The 21,650-nt window shown below is 36.0% G+C and overlaps 3 protein-coding genes across 3 annotated transcripts in view; 2 read left to right on the forward strand and 1 right to left on the reverse strand.

Moving 5' to 3' along the window:
• Positions 1-21,650, reverse strand: part of LOC123715033 (limbic system-associated membrane protein-like) — a 107,764-nt gene that overhangs the window by 49,478 nt on the left and 36,636 nt on the right. The gene's annotated exons all lie outside the window — the stretch shown is intronic.
• On the forward strand, positions 4,896-7,524 carry LOC123715034 (leucine-rich repeat extensin-like protein 3). The gene is made up of 3 exons (XM_045669821.1): positions 4,896-5,020; positions 6,011-6,208; positions 6,376-7,524. The coding sequence occupies exons 1-3, from the start codon at positions 4,990-4,992 to the stop codon at positions 7,089-7,091; spliced, it is 945 nt and encodes a 314-aa protein (XP_045525777.1). The 5' UTR covers positions 4,896-4,989; the 3' UTR covers positions 7,092-7,524.
• Positions 12,739-17,197, forward strand: LOC123715035 (vegetative cell wall protein gp1-like). The gene is made up of 4 exons (XM_045669822.1): positions 12,739-12,849; positions 15,655-15,903; positions 16,170-16,450; positions 16,612-17,197. Exons 1-4 carry the CDS (start codon positions 12,819-12,821, stop codon positions 16,825-16,827), a joined length of 777 nt encoding a protein of 258 aa, XP_045525778.1. The 5' UTR covers positions 12,739-12,818; the 3' UTR covers positions 16,828-17,197.

Genomic DNA, 21,650 nt, shown 5'->3' on the forward strand with positions numbered 1-21,650 from the left:
TAATTGTCGTGAAGTAATCTCATAATAGATTTAAAACAGTTACCTATATTTTTAACGAACAGTTTTATCAAAATCGGACGTATTTTTGGAGTTCATTAGGTAACTAATGTTGAATGTCGCTTATTTTTTTGATTACATCTATTTTTTAATATAAAGTTGTGCTAAGGCAACAATGTTATCGTTAATAAGTCCTCCAGGCACTCGAATATAGAAATAGATTTGGTAAAGGCTCAGATTTCTATATGTTTCGTGATCATTTGATTTTCCTTATGGGCAAGTAGGCCCGAAATACGCCTTTTTACGTCTGCGCGGCGTGCTAGTTTCTGGCGATGTTTTTCTTCACCGTACGAGTATTAAATGCGAAGTAGGTAAAAAAAGACACTATAAACAGATTCATTTGTCAATTGTCAAGATTTAAAAATATATCCGTACATCTCCAAAGCTATTATTTAAGCTAATGTATAATTATCATTGCATTTGCAATTTTGATATACAGTACACTGTTTTTGTTGTAGGTATTTTGCAGTTTTTTTTTCTGTGAAACGATTGTCTTAAATATTGTTTAAGTAAAAAAAAATATCTCAGCTTCCTAAAATTTGTTAAAGCTACTCAAAAAAGGTTTAAAAGTTAGAAGTTTAGTTTTTAGGATTTACCCCAATATTCAATTTAAAAATACAAAAAGAAGTTTCCATAGCTTCTGGCTAAATTTAAAAACTCCGCAAGGTACAAGCTACCAAAATCATAGAAAAAAAAGGTACTTAATCGGTCTTTTGATCTTGTAATCGGCCTTTTAAGGTGGATAGGCTAAACATAATTGAAGCATTATTATTTCATAAAATGCTATAAGGCACTCTAAGTCTAACAGTCACTCAGTAGTAAATATAAATAAAATTGTATTTCATTAACAAATTTGAATCATACTTGTTACAACATAAAGTAAAATACAAACTCAGTCCAAAAACATTTTATTTACGTTATCAACCAAACATTGACAAAGCCAATTATAGGAACATTGTGAATCAAACGTGACCTATTTCTTAAATGCTTAACCCATTTTCCCCAAATTTATCAATTTTCAAACCCCAAATTTAACAGGTTCTTGGGTGCCTTAATATCCGCATGGGCATGGCTCGGGCTCTGGACACGGTGGTGGGCAAGGTGGAGGGCATGGTGGTGGGCATGGTGGCGGAGGGCAAGAGCAAGGGGTGTATATCGTGGCCGGGCCGGTGCAAGGTGGGCCGGCACGTCCTATGTTGATGTTTGGAGGGCTAAGGGAAGGCTGGCCGATGTCCCCAAAGCATACCGTACCACCATTGGTGCGGAAGCAGCGCCAGGGTGCGGCGGCTGCACTTGCTATCAGTACTGTAATATCCAAGCATATTTCTAAGCATCTTTCGTAAAAAGTCTGCGAATACTGTTTTTATACGAAAAAACACGAAACTAAGAAATAAATAATAAAGTCCAAAGCACTTATGAGCATCAGTAATGTAAAGAAATAAAAATAATTAAAAGCCTTTTAAAAAAAAGATTAGTGATTAAGTATGTGGATGTATAATGGTAGTACATAGACGTTCTTTTACATTGTCTCTGAAGTTATAGACAGAAAAATCTAAGTTTAAGTAGCCGTATGAACCAGTTTATTAAAAAAATAGATCTAGATTTTAATTGAAGATCTTACAAGGCAGAAAGAGAACTAAAATTACAATATACACTTTAAAGTCCATATAACATCTCTCGATTTAACGCCGAACTCCCTAAAGCATCGAAAGCAATTGGCTTTGGCTCGTTCAGCTTTTCATCCAAATAAAGATACACTCGATATAGCATTTCACCCACTTTCAATAGCGACAACAATTGAGTAATAAAGTACTTTTAAGTTGCTAAAATTAGTAAAACAAAAGCGGCATTATTTCTTTGTAACTTATTTTAGTGGTTCATACATCGTCTTACAGGCTTCTATTAAGACGGATACGTATCTTCCTTCGTTTCAATAGCACGAGATGTTTACTATTAATTATCAGATTGATAATAATAAATAAAAAAACAACAAATGTCAGATGCTATAATAATAATAACAGTTATTTATAATTGTTGTCAAAACGAGAAATGGATATTATATGAAATAACGTTTAGATTCTCGTAATTGAAACGTACTTTAAATAGACAGTAATTGTCATTTCCATTGCGACAAAAATAGCTAAAAATAGCTATAAATCTTACAAAACCTAACAAAAGACCATTTTTTACTGCTTTTAAAATAGGCCTTATTACAATTATTTATGAATTCGTTTTTAAAATATAGAGGTTTGTGGTAGAAGAGTGGAAATTAAGGGTAATATATATATATTATTAGTTAAACATATTATAATAATGGGCCACCCATATGATTTAGGGGTTTAAAATATACTTATTCTCAGTTCTACAGAATATACAGTGCCGTTTGATTATATACTATCACATGAGAATTAAAATATATAGGTATTTATCAAAATAATTTACATAATTGCATCATTTGAATTTGTAATATTTTTTTTATCGCCTTAATCAACAATGGCTGCCAACGCGCCCGTGATAGATAAATTGTGTTGTATTAGAATTATTTTATGTTAATCATCATTTAACGAAGTTATAATAATAAATTATTACAAAATTTTTAAAAGGTCGAAATATAGTCTAATTGGGCTCGCCTCGTTTATTTCAAGCATGTAAAGTTCAATAACAATGATTGCGGTATACTTGCCGTGTCTACAAGTATACTAAGAAAATATATTTGGCAAATTATTAGATTAATTCCGTTTTTAAGTTGCTTTAAAAAATACCTTTATACTTTTTCCCGATTAAGGTGAAGGAAGAGTGAAGACTAGCGCTTAGTTTGACTTCCGAATGCCAAAATTAGAAGTGTCAAACGGGAGTCATACTTAGCGCTCCAAACATAAATAAGTGACTGGACTAATTAATGGTTTCTTGATAATAATAAATTAGCAATTTAATTTAAAAATAAATTATCTCAACACTTACCCACGAAGAAAAACCCGTGAATACCCATTGTGAGGTTTGACATAACAAAAAAAAAATCGTTTATATACTAACGCTCAAATTATTTATGTTATACTCAATTAAGCATAACAAAGGCAGAATAAAATCTAAAGATACATATTAAACGTTTCCCGTTTGTAGGTTTGTATATTTCGTGTATAATCATAACTATCCTTCGCTTGGCTTTACGTGGCTTCAGCATTTGTTTCGTTTATCTATAGTAATTTGTTGGTTCTCAACCGCTTCTCAATACACGACCTGATAGCTGGACACGGCTTCGAGTTACACTGCACTGCTTCGCTTACTGTATTATTTGGTGCTACTGGTGTTGACTGGTCGTACCTGAATTCGTGTATGCGGTGATGTTAGTTATTTCGACTATGTATTTGCGTGTTGTTTCCACGAGAATGTAAGTGCGTGCTCCCATTTCACCATGCCTCCTGCTGATAGAGGATCTTTGACAATGTGATAATAATCTTTGTTTTTAATTTATATTATTATTATTTATTACTTAAGATGTCATGTTCCACATGACAAATGTAATGTAATGGTTGCAGCTCCTTACAAACGTTGTGTAAAACAAAAAAACTTGGCGATTAAAAAGAGTGGCGGACAGTTTATTGCCAGTTCTTCTCTTCTTTTCTACGCCCTTGATTTGAGAACTGGCAGTATATAAAATTAAAAGCATTTAATGAATATTTATTTTTTTGTAGGTGTAGTACTTATAAGTGTACACTGTGTTATCTATATGAATAAATGATTTTTGACTTGACTTTAACTTTATTGCATAGTTGACTTATTATTATATAAATTAAGTTATATGTTTAGATGTATGTATAGATGTTTTTAAAAGCTATAAAATTCGTAGGTTCTACCGTTACTTAGATCTATATATCACACGAGATATTTTAATAGACTTTGAATAAGATGAGACTCAGTGTGTCAAATACCGAAATGACGTTACGCACTGGCCAACAACATTGTATCGCATTTGATGTATTGGAGCTGTCTGATACTGATCAAGACATCGTATTAAACAAATTTGAACTTTTTCGATAGGTTTGAGCCCTTAGATTCAGAGTTGCGACTTGGTGCTAAGTACTATTAGCCATATATTTTTGTTTTACCGCTTACGGAACGCTTAAAATGGCAGGCTCACGGACGCCTATTATAATGGGTGCGTTGTCTGAGGAAGGACTATAATCTTTTAATGAACAGTTGGTACCAGAGAAGACCCCCACCAGAAGTGGAATCCATTGTTCAAGAAGAATCTTGTGAAGCAAAACGTGGAAGACTTTATATGTATATTCTTCTACCTGCCCTATTTATTTCGCAACGCAAGATATATCAAAATCTAATAGAAACGACGATCGAGAAATGAAATCCACTGACTAACTATATGTCATACCATATGCTGGACATCGTATTAGAGTAATTAGCCTTTTATTTTAATTAGTCGCAGGAGCTGGTGTGGGTTGAGTCCCACTACTGGGGCTTAGTAATTAAGTAAGTTAATAGTTATAGATGCGCATTTAAGATTAGCTCAAACGATGAAGGAAAACATCGTGAGGAAACCGGCTTGCCTTGCCCAAAAAATTCAACGGCGTGTGTCAGGCACAGAAGGCTTATCACCTACTTGCCTATTCGATATACAAACGATCATGAAATAGATACAGAAATCTGAGGCCCAGACCTAAAAAAAAGGTTGTAGCGCCATTGACTTTTTTTAACAGTTATAGGAACCCCTGGCCAGGTTATCGATATCAGTTAAACACTGACTAAAACTAAATCCACAGTATATATTAAATGTCATATTATCAATAAAATCAAAACCGTTTCTCAACAGAAATGTGTACGTACGCATTCATTACCATGGTTGGTTAAATAAAATAATAACAATGATTTTAGTATAAAAACGAAAAAAAATAATCTTTAAGCAGTAGGTCTACGGAAATGGGGCGTCTCGCAGCATTGGGAATACTAGGTGAGCACTATATTTAATTAGATTCAAATAGATTTTGACTAAGTGTAGAAAACGAGGCAGAACGTTCAAACATATTTGACTCCCTGTACGAAAATGTATGGGGTTTTGAGTATGAATCAAGAGTTTTCGTAAAATGTCTAGTTCTAGCGTAGACCTCAAATAGTATAATGTTTTGCAATCATTAAATTAATTACAGGTTATTCTTAAATGGTTTATACGGTATAGGTAAACACCTGAACTAAGTAACGTGTTCAGGGACAGGAAAGTCTGATTTCCTAGTTAAACAATAAATAAAAGAAACGAAGAAAATTCTTTTCCATCTTATAATTTATGGAGAATGTTTTCTGAGAAGTTGACTGTTCGATGTTAATGCTTTATTTATATCGTGATTTCACAAGGCCAGGCCGAGGTTAAAAACGTACAATTAGTACGATAGTAAGGGGTAAACATTTATAATTGTTTACGTCAAAGGTTACAAATTGGTAATAGATCCAAAAAACGGTGTCAGACTAATACGGGCGAATCACACTCACAGAAGGTACACATCTGGAGATCGAACCTTCGTAGGCAAGGATGAAAGTTGTAAACCACTAGGCCAACGGTACTTATCATCAAGTGCATACAAAAATATTTTTAAAATAAGAAAGTGTCCAATAACACTATTTTCAGTCTGTATTTACAACGTTCTTTAGTTGCGTTTATTCCACATATCACTACTTAGCACTTCACTGACATGCACTATCATGTAGAATGATTAGAATATTTAAACTAGAACCAGCAGAGCCTATCGAATTTGTTTTTCCAATTTATGTTCCACGCGCCGCTGTGTCGAAGCAAAACTTATATTAAAATTCGATTGGTATTTATATGACGTGAGACTTTTTTTTAATAATGTATTTTTGTATATACGCCCCTTACGTCTCACACACTACTATTATCTTTTATTGTATTTACAAAGCGAGGAACTAATACTCTAAAATTTGATTTTAGGTCTACTGGCATCAACACTAGCTGCGCCGGCTCCTCAATTGTGCTTGTCGTTGCCTCCATGCTACCTGCCCCCGCCATGCCCGCCGCCATGCCCACCACCATGCCCAGAGCCATGCCCCCCACCGTGCCCAGAACCATGTCCCCCACCCTGCCCGGAGCCATGTCCTGAGCCATGCCCTCCTTGCGATAGACAGCCAAGTAAGTTATGAGTGTAAAACAGTAGTATAAAATGATTGTTTGAATTCTAATTCAGACCAGTTAATGGTTCCAAAGGGCCACCAGAAATTTGTAAAACTATAAACAGAATTGATGAATTTATACTATACATACTCTAAATTCATATAACAAACTATATTCTTTTATAGCCCCTTGTGGTGATGGTCCAGTAAAGGTGGACGTGCAGCGAGGTGTACAAAATGGAGTATCAGACCGACTTCGTAACTTGGGATTCCAAATTGTCCAAGTACCCGGTGGAACCTTCTACGTCAAACCATCTCCTGATATTGTTTTAACTCCACCACCAATTCTCGTTCGACCTGCACCACTTCGACCCATCCTACCGCCCCCTATAACAGTCCAACCCCAACAATTACGACCTATCACACCACCACCTATAGTGGTCCGACCGCAACCACTGCCTCCGATAAATCCACCACCAATATGTGTCAGACCCAAACCGCTTTGCCCCATTCAACCTCCTACAATCATTGTGAGACCACCACGCCCAGATCCAATCCAACCACCCCCATTGACGATCCGTCAGCCCCAATTACCACCAATAACCCCAACGCCTGTCGTAGTCAGACCTCCTGCACCAGCAAACATTCAGCCTCCCTCTATAATCTTCAGGACCTCAATCCTAGGATCAGGCGCTTCTAGCGCAGGAAGTTCAAGTTCGATAGGAATCGATGAAGCTGGTGGGTCTGGATCGGCCTACAGTGGTGGTTACAGTTATGGTGATGATGGTTACAACCCATGCGATCCATGCGATCCATGCGACTCGTGTCCACCCCCTCCATGCTACGAGCCAACTCCATGCCCATGCCAGCCTCTCCCACCATGCCCTTGCTCTTGCCAATAAATTGCCAGTTTAATGCCAGTATTACGTTAATAACAGGAAACACGTTTGCCCAAATGTACCAAATAGCTATATAAAGGGATTGTTAAAGTCTACATCACAAAAGGCGGTAGTTACTGAGAAAAGAGAAAAATCAGCGAGGACTCCTCTATGCTTCCCACTGTTGATTCGCTTATAGAAGTAAAGTGCGTGATCTGATAGGGAAATGTTTATTATCTTAACAGCGATTACTGGCATTTAAGAGGCATCTTTTACCTCTCTAGGCGTCTTTTTTATTGATGTTTAAAGTTGGTAAAAAAAAATTGGTTTTGATCTCAAAAGGCGCGTTAATGGACTGTAGATTAATAAATGCCCGTTTGGTATTTTGATTGTATGAATGTTTGCAAATATAGCTTTATTATTTATATGTGTATAGTAAATAAATATATGAAATGTACATGGGTTTTTATTAATTACACGAATCAACAGAAAAGTTCACTGAGTTGAGCATACAATTTCGAGATTTGAGTAATTACGAAAAAATATAAATCACATGAAAAAGTTTGGTTTTGTATTTAGGCGATCGATTAAACGATACTTTTAAAAATCTTTGGTTTTAATTTTTAATTGAAGTAACTATTCAAATTAATTTGTTTCTTGTTTATTTACACCGTTGTTTATCACTCGAGTGCCATCGAATGGCACGTAAAAACTGCACTCTATAGTCTATTGCTAACAACAAGCTTAAATAGTAGAAAAGGGTGTTTTCGATTCTGAGCATAAATACCCGAAAAATCATAAATAAACTTTACCACAAAATAATTTTGTATGTATAAGTTAAAAGTGAGTGTTTTGTTTTCTTGTGAACAAAAACAACCTATCATAGAATGACACATCAAATATCACAATTTTAAACAATTTTTATTATTTATAAGAGACAGGGACTTTTACTTTCTTTTTTCTTTGAATGGAATCTCGCTGTTAGCTCGGGCTGTTTAGGCGAGCGTAGCTCGGCCTGAAAGGGCGGTTTTCCCACGACTAGCGTCTCTTGTGAGAACTTGAACCTCGGCTTGGGCCGTCGTAGGGTGGTCAATCGCCTGATGGGGAGGACGGAAGCTCACTGAAGTGAGCGAAGTGCGAAGTAAAGGTCCTCGCCTTCCCCGGTGAAGGCGGTTTTTTATCCTAATCTGTTTGTGGCTATTATTATACATTATTATCTTTATATATCTTTCGAGTTCGTTTCGGGTTCGAAATCTTAAGAATTCCGGCAGCACATCCTTGCAACACAAATGCTATTGTTTTTACCAATATATGTGAGCATGTGTTATATATATATACGTACACATATTATAGATTCTATACTCATGTTATAAAGAGGAAAGATTTCATTGTTTGCATGGAATAGGCACCGAAATTACTGGACCGATTTAAGTTATTTCACCACTAGAACCCTACGTTATCACTTATGAACATAGAGAATATACTATTTTCAAAAAAGATTTCGAGAGAAAAAAGGTTCTGTAAGAAATTACAATAGTATTTCAACTGTGTCCAGTTTGTGTTTCCACTGCACCAACTTCTTTTCAATTTAAGATTATGTATACAATAAATAAATAAAAAAATAAAAAAAATCCTATACCGACTACGCTGCGGAAACTATCGACAATAGAGCAAAGTGATGTACTACAGTTTTATAGAAGACATCAATATCTACAAAAAGGTCCATAATACTATTTCTAAAAAAAACTATTTGCATTTTAAAGTATATTTACAGATGAACAGCGTTCTCCGACCGAATTAATGCTGGTGGAATCGCAGGGCACAGCTAGTTAGTTTATAAAGCTGTGCTGTCGCATAAATTGACGTTCAGTGTATTGTATTTTTTCTGAAAAAACATGTTCTACTTGTGACAGGTTGTACCCTCTTGATTTGAAGGCTATATCAACATCTTTACTAAACAAAACTAACGAACTAGCGCGTGACTCGAATATCTCTAAATAAAAACCTTCAGGAAAGTGAATTCTCTATAAACTAGTGGATCTAATTCATATGGTTTCTTCTCTTTTTGTGCGGAACTAACACATGCACAAACGTGACGCAAATAACATCGTGAAAATCGTCAACAATCGCTAGAAAGCAATAGAAAACTTACGAGTGGAACTTCTCTGCCTCATGCCTTAGGTTACAACAGTACTTCTAATGCATAAAAGACGATTATGTCAACGAACTATAATTCCAATTAATCGCGACGCAGTTTATATAGTATAATTAATTATAGAAAAGTAAATAGTCACGCGATGTTTTCTCGGTTCCGAAAACTTTCCTATTTGAATGTATGTATGTATGTACATTTGAATGTACAGAAAGAAAAGGAGTTTTCATTACGTAAATATATTTGTTACGCAATTATCTTCTCCGTGATTTTATTGGAATTGATGTATGCATCTGTTGTGAGAATTCTATACCAAACATGTTTAAAAATTAAAGCTTTCAGTAATCTAGCGACCATCACTTAATTTAGTTTTACTAAGTTTTAAACTCAAGTAGTGCATTACGTTGTACAACGCTTATCTGTGTTCACGCTCCTTGTAAAGCTAAGAGTATGGCCCTCAGATTTCTGTATCTGTTTCATATTGTCAATCTAATAGGCAAGTAATCAGTCTCCTGTGCCTGACATGCCGTCGAGTTTTTTGGTTCCATATCAAGCCAATTTCCTCACGAGGTTTTCTTCACCCGTCGAGTGAATGTAAAATGCGCACATAGAAAGAAAATCTAAGTCCAACTTACGACTTCATGGATTAGAGACGCAGACGCCACTTGGCAAACAATGCTCTTACAGAAAAATATAGAATTTAAATCCCTTAAGGCATTAAATCACTTATCTGCAAGCCGGTCCCAAAACTTTATAATCCCAAATATTCATAAAAACAAGGGTAAAACCTGTCTTTTGACTTAACTTTTTAATTATTCGAAAACTCAGTGTTTCGCTATTCTTAAACAACAGCTGAATAACTTTCGAAATACTGTCAAGTTCATGTTTTACCTGCTTCAATCATGGTATAACATGAAATTTATGATATGATGACCTTAAATCTATCAGGAGGATGTAGTAATCTATGGCTGAAACAAGGCAGGTTCAAAATAATTGAATAAGGTCGACGAAGGATACATATATATTATAAGGCTAATAATTAAAAAAAATCAATGGCACTACAATTTTTAGGTCTGGGGCTCAGGTTTCTGTATCTGTTTCATGATCAATTGAATAGGCAAGTATGTGATCAGCCTTCTGCGCCTGACGCACGCCGTCGACTTTTTGGGTCTAAGGCAAGCCGGTTTCCTCACGATGTTTTCCTTCACCGTTCGAGCTAATGTTAAATGCGCACATGCACACAGAAAATCGATTGGTGCACATCCGGGGATCGAACCTACAACCTCAAGGATGAGAGTCGCACGCTAAAGCCACTAAGCCAAGACTGCTCATGAGGCTCATAATACATATGAAGAGTTTGGATGGTTCAACGCGCTAGTTAATAGGCGGTTCAAATTAAAAAAAAATCATTTTGTGTAAGGCACTCCAGGTGAAGATGTGTGCGTTTACTAGTGTACACATATAAGAAATGAAACTTCTTTATGACCTTATTTTTTCGAAAAATGATCTACTTTATGCAAGTTTACAGAAATTTGTTAAATAAAGTTTAACAAAAGGCTTTTATTATTATAGATATGAATACGAATAATACAATAATGTCATTTTACCTCATTACTACTAAGATTATTACAGAATTTCATTAATTGTAATAGAATTATTACTACCATTGTTATAGTTTTTACATAATTTTGTTTAAAATGACAAGAAAAAATGGCGCGTAACGAAAAAATGTGACGCGTAACCGAAAAATGTGTCGGTATTTTTTTTTACAACACCGATAAAGAAGTTTCACTTCAAAAATACAAAATTGTTGAAAGCCTTGGAGGAAGCTTTTACCCGTGTAATGATATAAATATATATTCAATATTTTAATTACTTACTGTTAATATTTTGTGTGGTATATGCGTTTGTAATTTCACGGAATAAAATAAAGCTATATTATTATTATTTTGGGAGGTCTAACAAATTGATAGATTCGTGCGTTGTGGGATTATGCCTGTGGTGGACAAATTTATATGACAATTAATACTTTGTTAAGGGTAGATAGATATCCTTTTAATTTAATTTTTAAGGTTTGTATATTTTATCATTTTATGAGCTATTGTTTTTTGTGGGAATTGTTTTTATTATTATTATTTCTCCAGCGCCATTTCTCGGTAACCGCTGACGCTAAAGGAAGTTACAGAATAGGGGTTCAGTTATCAAAGAGGGCTAAGTATATGTGATCACTTTATTACAAATAGGTAAACGTAATTGTCACTACCATTGCATATAATCCGGCAGCGCACTTGCGACCCTTCTGGCAATGTGAGTGTCCATGGGCAGCGGTGTCACGTAACATCAGGTGATCCTCCTGCCCGTTCGCCTCCTTTTACATATAAAATCAGTTGGGAGCTTTTGATGCGTCTTTAGTTATTTTTCTATTTCTTTTCTTTAAAATTACAATTAAGAAGTTGTTCCGGTATGAAGAACTGTCAATATGTAATACTCGTTTTGAAAATAGATTTTTTTAAACCGGTTCTATAATTTCTACCATTGTTTATACTTGGCTTAACTTACAGTTGCAACCTCACGTAATTAAATTTGATTTGCCCAACTCTCGCAGAGTTTCTTGATCAAGTTTACTAAGCAGAACCTATTTAAACGTAGAAGGTTGTAATTTTACCAAAGCCACAAAATTAATGAGCTCTACTGACCAAGAGAGCCATATTATCGAGAAAAATTAAATGAAACTATATTTTATTTATATTATCACGCGTTTTTCCCGAAGGGGTAGGCAAAGGCCACCAGGTTGGCTTCGCGATATTTTATCTTTTATTTTACTTTCGGCATGCGACATAAAATACATATGTTTTCACGTCATTACATCTGTCAAACAAATCCGTTAAAAAAAGGATTTAATTTTTGAATTATTAATTTAACATCCCCATCTGAGCAAAATTATTTGAATACATACTAATAGGAAAATATCAATGAAGCATACAATTTTTAAATATTTGTCACTTTTAGGTTCACATTATCTTTGAGATTATTTTCCAATCAGGTTTGAACGCTAAATTCCCCTCTTAGTTTGAAGCCCTCTAGCAGACATCCCAGTCGGGGCTTTTTAGTAGGTCACAGAAGAGTGGCCAAAGTTCGTGGAGGCGAAGATACTTTGGTCACTCGAGCTGAACCTCACACATCGGCCTATCATCAGGGTGATGGTTCTGCAATGAGAATTTTTTGCGCCGACTATAAAATGGTAGGAACAAAAAACTGCCACATTTCAAATGTTTTTGACAGAACGAAGTCTCTGGGGCCGCTAGTATGGAATAAATATTTTAATACGAGAATAATTACAAAATCTTAAACAAGATTAGTATTACCTGGTACCTTATTCTTTGATTTTTTAAAGTTATTATTTCAAGTATCATTATTGCTGTTATCAGTAAAAGATTTTTTTTGATAAATATTTTTAAATCCGACATAACCGTGATTAATTTGTTTTTAATGTTTTTTCATAAGCGAGCACAGTTTTGTTCCGATATTGATTTTGTTGAAAATATTTTTATTAATTTCGTATATAAAATCTGCATCACGTAATTTATCATCAGACGACCATGGCGAGGGGTGTGTTGCAGTGGTTTTCTGGTAAATATTACTATATTAATATACACATATACATTTTGAGTTATATACTAAGTAGAAAATGAGAAATAGTAGTAACTACAGTGTTGGCCGTCTCATCCTTGAGAGGTCCTAGGTTCAATCCACGGCAGGGCACCAATATACGTTCTGCCTATGCACATTTAACACTCAAGGTGAAGGAAATCATTGTGAAAAAACAATTAATCTTGAACCGCTACGGCAATATTCTCTCACGCATAATACTTACTGGGGGTGTCGCCACTTATTCGTCAATGTGGTAATCAGAAAGCATTGTTGGGGTGGGCCCCATATGTCAAATTTACCTGGCACTATCCGACATTTCTCAGGCAGCGAGTGGTCGCTGTCAGGATATCGAGGTACCAGACTGTGTCTTATGACGCAGTGTTATAGACGGCCTCGATGTGGCTGCTCTTAGCGAAGTGATGGAGAGCCGAAGGAAATGAGCGAGCGACCCCACGATGGAACTAGTAAATGCGTGGCGAGCCTCTGAAGTCCAAGAAATGCTAGTAGTGTACACAAGCGAGCCTACTGGTACGAGTGCCGGTCAATATACGATCGAAACGCTCAGACCTCTGCTTAATTCAGCTTTACCCAGAGGCGGTGGGCGGTGTGCAGCTACCGACTTGCTGCAGCTGTCCCCAGATGCTTCGATAGTTATCTGCTGTAGAGTTGAGTGGTGTAGAAAGAGCCTGGACAATGCCTTGCATACTCTGACGGACTGCCCAGCATGGGAGGTGAATAGGAGGCCTCTGCTAGATGTACTCCAGAGCGAGGTCGCAAACCAAAACAGTAGAAGCGATAATAAGCGCGGCCGGTGATGCCGTGAGGATTTTTTTGTTGACGATAGGTCAGGAACATAAATGGCCCCATACTCCTTTCGGGATCAAGTCAATGCCCCAGTGACGCATCGTTTTGTAACAGTTGTCAAAGCTATTAAAAATCCTAACTCCGCGTGAAGCCGTTTGGCACTGCGCCAGTTCCTAGCAAATTTGGCAAATAAATGATACGGAACACTGACTGATCATGGTAATTGCTTCATTAATCTAACATTTCTCCATTCCACACATTTGAAAATTAACATAAACACTTATAACGTGACGTTCGACGCTTAAATGAAATAGATATCAAGTACATAGACCATGCTTTGGGTTTTAAGTAGATTGTTTTTTTATATACCTTATCACTGTTAAGTATTCAAAAAGTTCTCTAACGGATAGACACCATTCAGTGGATCCAGCTGCGCGTTGAAGTATATAACTAAAACGGCCTTCAAGAAAATACCATAAAGATATAACGCGACCCTCATCGTGGAGTTAGTGTCCATGGGCGGCGGTGTAATATATATATATATATATATATATATATATGTCAAAACATAATAGAATTGTTTTAAAAAGACCGAAGACCGGCTATGTACGACAGCTAAGAAGCACAATTTTCTATAGGCATCTTTTATATAAGACAACCATGTGACAATATTATTTCTAAAAAGACAAAATTTTTTCAGCTAGGAACCAGTTTTATTGGAAAATGTAATTGTCGTGTTTAATGTTTGTCTTTACACATGTTTCCCACCGTTTAAACCTCCCCTAAACTTCCACAAACGAGACAAGCAAACAGCAATTACTTTATATACCTTATATATCGCCTTTTATATATATATTAGTATGTTTGTATGAGCAATATTCGTCAATAATACATATGTTTTAATATATATTAAGACCACGATCAGAAGCTTGTGAATGCTGACACATGAGCTTTAGGCTCAAAGCTAAGACTTGTAGGTAGCTATTACTTTAGCTATTATATTAGGCGTGGTAGTACGTAAAGACGCCAAACTTCAGGACATTTTAATATATCAAGAAACTATAAATAATATGAATTTCAACTATTTTTGTGTATCGTAATTAGCACAATAGTTTTCTGTTTGGACTTTCCGATCCGATGGCTTTATACGTTAAATAATCACAATGTAGCAATTATTTAAAGTTAATTTTTAAGTGTTTTAACCGTTATGAAATTTCACGTTTAACTTAAGTAAATTTGTTTTAAATTATGATAATTTTACACGTTATTATGCGATAAAATTTATAGAATTATCATATTTACCACTGGTACAAATATAACACTGGATAACAGAAAATACATGTACAAAAACAAAACACAATCGCAATTTTAATTTACTGAAAATATCTTGACATTGCGAGCATTTTAGAACTTCTGCTATTTTGGCGTGGTTTTATTTTTCATATTATAGAATTGAAGATAAATAATTTTAATCCAATTTTTACGCTCATGACACACAAGTTAAACAAAATAGATTAATGCTGAGAATCTGTCTTGGTGTTTCAAAGCATTATGACTGTTTAGTGCCAAAATATTGTTGGGCCTCGGCCAAATATATCTACTAAAAGGCTAACTGTATAATCCTTAAAATCCCCATACTCTATTATCAAATATATAACAATGTGTTTTGTATAGTATACTGCATGATATAAAAAAATAGTGCCCGCAAATCACTTCTGCCATTTTATCCTCTTTCGGCTTCCGAGAGTTTAGTACTTTACGAACCGTAACCGTAACCGTAATAATATTATATTCTTAAAATGTATAACTACATATTTATTGAGGTCTCATAATAACAATATTCTATTCGAAATGACCACCTTTGGCTTTTATACAGGCCTTTTACCTGTTTGAAGAAAAACATATGGACAGACTAGTTATATGATAAAATCGGAGTTCACCCACTAAATTATTATAATAACTCAAAAATTAATGTTTCAGTTCTCCTAATTGGTGCTGCACTAGCACAGCCGGTCCCGGATCCTCAATACCCATGTGATCCATGCGCCGACCCGTGCGACCCATGCCCCGAACCAGAACCAGACCCATGCGATCCTAGTCCACCACCATGCCCAGACCCTTGCGACCCACAGCCATGCGAGCCATGCCAGGAACAAGGTGTCGTGCAGATCCAGCCGTGCAACCCTAATGAACCTGACGTGAATTATGTGTATGGCCGTGCACCGTATGGTATGTAGGAGGAAATATTGTTTAAAATTAAAAGAAAATATACAGTAATCCTTATAACTCGGTAGATTGTTTCCGCGTTAAAGGAAACGCGTTGTATTCCCGCATAACGCACTAGTAAAATAACGGAATAAGTGCGTACAAATCATTATAAATGTCACAGTACAGAAATATAACGTTTGCAATATGAAAAAGCGTTATAAGAATGTAGTAAGACAAATTGGCATCACTATATTGACAAGTCATCAAGCATTTCTTAATTATTTCAGGTTCAGTGCTAGTGAAACCGGGCCAAATACGTTTCCCCCGACCAGCACCAATTGTGGTACGTCCAGGGACAGTGAGGCCACCAAATCCTCCCATCATATATGTCAAACCTGCCCCAGTGCAACCACCAACACCTGCACCGATATACGTCAAGCCACAGCCAGTACAACCACCGACACCCTCACCCATTACTGTGAGACCTGCCCCCGTTAACCCCCCAAGGCCAAGACCCATCCTAGTCAGACCTCCACCTGTTGTACCTCCTAGGATACCATCAATAAGAGTAAGTTTAACCAGATAATTTTATATCTAACATGGCAAAGTTTCGAGTTGGGAAAAGCTCGCGCATTTACTCTTAGTAAATAAATATCTGAAACTTCTTTATTTCAGAGACACGTTTTTAGTTGTTACTCAACAGTAGCTATAATTAAATAATCATTCCAGGTACAACCACAAAAGGTCTGCCCACCAACGCCACCCGCTCTCGTGGTTCAACCACCAAGACTAATCGTCCCACAACCCCCCATCATCTGTTTTAAGCCAAACCCAACAATTCCAGTACGAACATGTGGTTGTGCACGCGTAAGCCTTTACAACCCATGCCCACCACCACCACCACCATGCCCACCACCACTCCCACCATGCCCCTGCCTTTTATAGATATGCCAAATCAAAGCATTCACTACTGAATATAAGTTCCAATTGACCTCTGCACACTAAATGGCCGGTTGAAGATCTAAGAGACTTCCACCTTCTCTAGTACGCAGTCCATGAAAATACCTAGCCAGACCTAAAACTGGATATAACGAGAACAGATGAACTATTTCTACTCTATTCTCGAAAGCACAGCAATAGTAGAAGCGGGCTTGCAGTTGTGTGTGTAAATGTGACACGTGACCACAGCGTATTCTTATGTGTCCGGTCAAAGGGAATTGATATTCATTATTTGTTTATATTATATATTATAGTATTTATGAAGCTATGTTTGTAAATGTGTGATGATTAAAATATATAACGGGTATTTTTGCAAGAATCGTTTTCATTTACTCATGCATACCATAAAAATAGTCATAGATGACGAAGAAGCGTGTTTACTCATATTGAAGTAACTGATTTATCTATAGTCCAGCGTAATTGAGATAAATGTAAAAGTATGTAGATGAAAATTAATCCACGACGTATAATGTTTTTTTTCTTCAAATAATATGTTATAGTAAACTTTGGTTATTATGAAGTAACCTCAACGTGATACGTATAAGCAAGTTCAAGAACTTTTGTGGAAGATTCAGGCTCCGACAGATGATAATCATACTTTGCGATTAGTCACGTCAGCAGGGGCTTGAGACAAAATCACTTTTCGACACTTTTCGACCACCCTAACGCCAAACGAATTTGTATGAAAATGGTCAGGTGACAGAGCGTGAGCTAATGTCATTTCCATACAAATACGTTTATCGTGAGTAGTCGTTTGTCGAAAAGAGATAAAACACCATATAGGTTCATAAAGTATGTAACGTACCGATTTTTTTCATAAATCGGTTGTTAGGAGACAAGTTACGATATTTTACACATACTCATTGTATAGATGAACTCGCAAGAGTGTACCAATAATTAACTAATAAAACTCAAGGGTATATACATTTATTAAAATACATATAAATGAAAATACAACTTTTTTGCAGACATAAAAGTAAGTGCGGTGTAATTTTAGAGTCTGAATTTTTAAGTATTTTTTTACAATATTATTATTATTATATTTTAGTTTGTAGACAAAAATAAGATTCAAACGCGCATTTGATTGTCTTTCCAATTGAGTTTTAGCGGAGCAATTTTTTGAACTACTTTCATGTCTCGAAATGTCCGTTAAGCAAGATCGGGGTTCGCAAGAAAATCGTTACAAAATACAGAATACGACTAGCCAAAAATATATTATTATTTTAGAATTTTTGGAGGGCATAGAAGCCCAAGAAATCTTGACATTTTGGGAAGTTACATGACACCAAGACAACTTAATAGTGTTGCTATTATCGGCATCGGAAGACTCGGTGTTAAACAACCAAGCCCCAAATTGGGCTGACCTAATAATCCGTTCATTATCGGGCATATATTAGGCATGCCCAAACTTGGCACTCCCATGCCTAAACCATTTGTTGGCATATTAGAAATTCCTATCCCCCCCATATTTGGGAAACCACAACCTCCTTGGTACATGGATGGAATACTCGGCGAAGATTCACATACCGTAGTGGTTGGTGGATTTATTGGTAACATATTAAATGGGGGCTGCGAGCTTTCACAAACGGTGGTAGAGGGCATATTTGGTAGCGAATACATGGAATTAGTTTCGCAGACCGTTGTGGAAGGTGTCATCAATTGTGGATTGGAAGCCTCGCAGACTGTTGTACTTGGGCCGAAGATGCCTCTTCCTGGGAAATTGTAGGGCAAGCGTGGAAACGCCCGGGACAGGAGACTCGGATATGTTTGTGATTCGCACAGCGGACTGCAAGTGGCAACGGTGAGAGAAGCTAAAAAATACCAAAAAGTTAATTTAGAAATGCATTGGTAGGTCAATAATATAATAATGCGTATTACTATTAAAAAAACTCAACATGTTTACACTCAACAAATGAAATACACACATACGGGATAGTAAAAAAAGCATCAAACAATTATCGTATGACTGATGTTGTTAATCACTTTAGTAGATCTCCTTGATGATTTTATAGTCCCTACGATTTTCGTCTGTCAATTAGCATACAATTTGACAGACTTGAACCATAGCGCGGTTGTCTGTCGGTGATTCATCTACTTGTTGTACAATAAAAACGCTTTGTTCCGTATTTGGCGTACTTTAACTTTTTTTTTCATCAATCTTTCAGAGTACTTAGAGAAATATATATATCTGACTATCTATATATCATTTTTTTTATCAACTGCGTAATTAAAACTTGCTCATACGACGACGGAAACGTTGTGAGGCCAAGGCTGATCAGTACCAGATAATGCGTGTCTATAAAGACTCACGATCAAGAATCTCGATGGCTGGAAGTCACCCACGGTCCGATTCACAAGACATTTCCTTTTGCGAAGTAGCGAACTGTGGGGCTATTCCCTGCCAACTGTTTAAAAAAAAATACTCTTCCCTCAAGGGCCGGCAAGGCACCCATTAAAATGGATATCCATGGGCGATGACTGCCCATTTAAGGCGTCCCGTAGGTTTGACTATGTATGCGTTATGTTATGTCGCTATTGGAAGTTAAACCATCCTGTGCAGATACAGAAATGAGGTCAAACATTTTCTTTTACGTATTACAGTACTCACCAAGAAGCACGAAGATCTTGAAAGCCATTGTGGAAGCCGAATGTTCTTATTCAGTTCCAACCGTTACATTTATACGAAAGCCTTTTACGGTTCACGTGTTTTAAAAATAAACAAAAGTTAATTAAAATTTTGTTTTATACGCTTCATTCAATAGGCTTCAATATGTACCTTTCGCTTTGAAAACATTAACAATTAAACAACCTGAGCAGGACGCAAAAATGTTGTAAATTTAAACAATCAGAAGTAGCCTGGGTGTACCATGATTTTATATTTCCTCCTTCCTTAAAATAAACGGTGTTAAAGATATCATTACTAAAATAAACAAAATATAAAAATCCCTGATTCTGTTAAATATCTGTTGTAATATTTAAATTTCGCGCCTTTTGCTCCATTAACTTGACTTGTCTTTTATGTCAAGTCTGTTTCTCGTTTGACTTTGCCCTTCGCTCTACTCTGTGAACATTACTAGCAGAACATTAAGCAAGAGACTGGCCGCCCACAACACAGGAAATCCTAGTGTGGGGGCCAGTGCAGTTTACCTTAATATCCTATATACTGTGTATAATAAAGATTTTCTTTTATTTTTCTTTCTTTTCTTTTGTATGTATTGTTTTTTCAAGATAAATAAACTCTAAGATATTTTCCACATATAAAACAAATTATTTCCATTAAATCTTAACAATATCATATTACGGTCTAATAGTTTTGAAGTTCATGCAAAATTATTTGGTTTCCTTTTTTCTCAACTTATAGAACATTTTTTCGTGAGTGTGCTGATAGAATATAGTCATAATTGTTTATGAATCAAATGTACTTACACTAGAAAATAGACCTTACCTGTAACAGAAATAAAATATTAGTTTAACACACAGTTTTGTGTTGATTACACATTTCTTAAACTATATAGTATTATTAAAACTATCATTAAATAATATATTGTATCATTAAAACTACATACAAAATGCAAAATTGTAAGTAGAAATTGTGTTTGATTGCTTGTTTCTTTTAATAAGCGAGTCGGTGATAAGCCTTCTGACACGACTTTTGTATGAGGGTTAGATTTAGTCGATAGGCACCGAGTTAAGTATGACTCCCGTATGTCAAAAAGTATTGGATATGACATAATATGGAACAGCCCTAACTGCGACTCGGAATCTGGCTTAGACAGAGTAATGTTTTCTTTTCCGCATGAACATTGTTTTGGTTATATCTTGTCTATCTATAAGTGCAAATAGAGATAATTGAACAACCAACGAGAATCCTTTTATGAAAGACAATGCAGCATACTAGGTTTCTAGCCACAGCAAAAATCTGCGCTTACAAATAAATGCTATAACGTGATACTCTGAAGCGCACTAATACAGTCATCCTGGCAACTTAGGATATATATCTCAAGACTAGCACGTGCGGCAAAGCAAAATTAAACCCAGACTAGACCTTTACTACGCACTTCGCTCTTTCCAATGACCTTCCTGCCTGCCTTCTGCCCTTCAGGCGAATGACCTCCCCGCGACCAAACCGAGATCCGAATCTCGCAGGAGACGTCCTTGCACTAGTCGCGGCGAAAACCCCAATCCGGCCTAGCTACAAAAAATAGCAACTGGGGCCTTTGGACCACTCAGAGGTTAGAGGAGTCTCCCTTTAGGTTGGCAAACAGTTTAGAATCCTTCCTCCACAGTTTAATGAATTATTTAATTTTTAAAGAACTTTATTTTTTCAGTACAAAATTGTATTTTATTTACATGAGAAACTTAATATTATGTATATACGAGCGAGAATTGGTAAGTGCCAGTCCTACATTTAAGGGGAGAAATGTATAAAGTCTTTTTTCCAACTCTGATTGTTTCCCATTTGGAGTAGAGATAGAGTACCCTCAGATTCTAGATAACCATGACACGGTATTAGCTGCTTATCATGCATGTTTCATATATCATCATCTGGGGAAATTCAGTGGAAGTTAGGTCATTTAAGGATCAACAAAATGTAATACAGCAACCTATATTGATACTTAAAAAGCTCTTATCTGTATGTATGTTTTAGAAATGTCGTTATTCGTTCACAATAAATAAATATTTTTAAGTCAACGGGACAACTGCCGGGGAGAAATTGGCTGTGGCAAAAATTCATCTGGAATTGTATAGGAGAAACACCTTTTGTATGG

This window comes from Pieris brassicae, chromosome 10 (assembly GCF_905147105.1).
Source record: "Pieris brassicae chromosome 10, ilPieBrab1.1, whole genome shotgun sequence".
In the NCBI taxonomy this organism is placed as follows: domain Eukaryota; kingdom Metazoa; phylum Arthropoda; class Insecta; order Lepidoptera; family Pieridae; genus Pieris; species Pieris brassicae.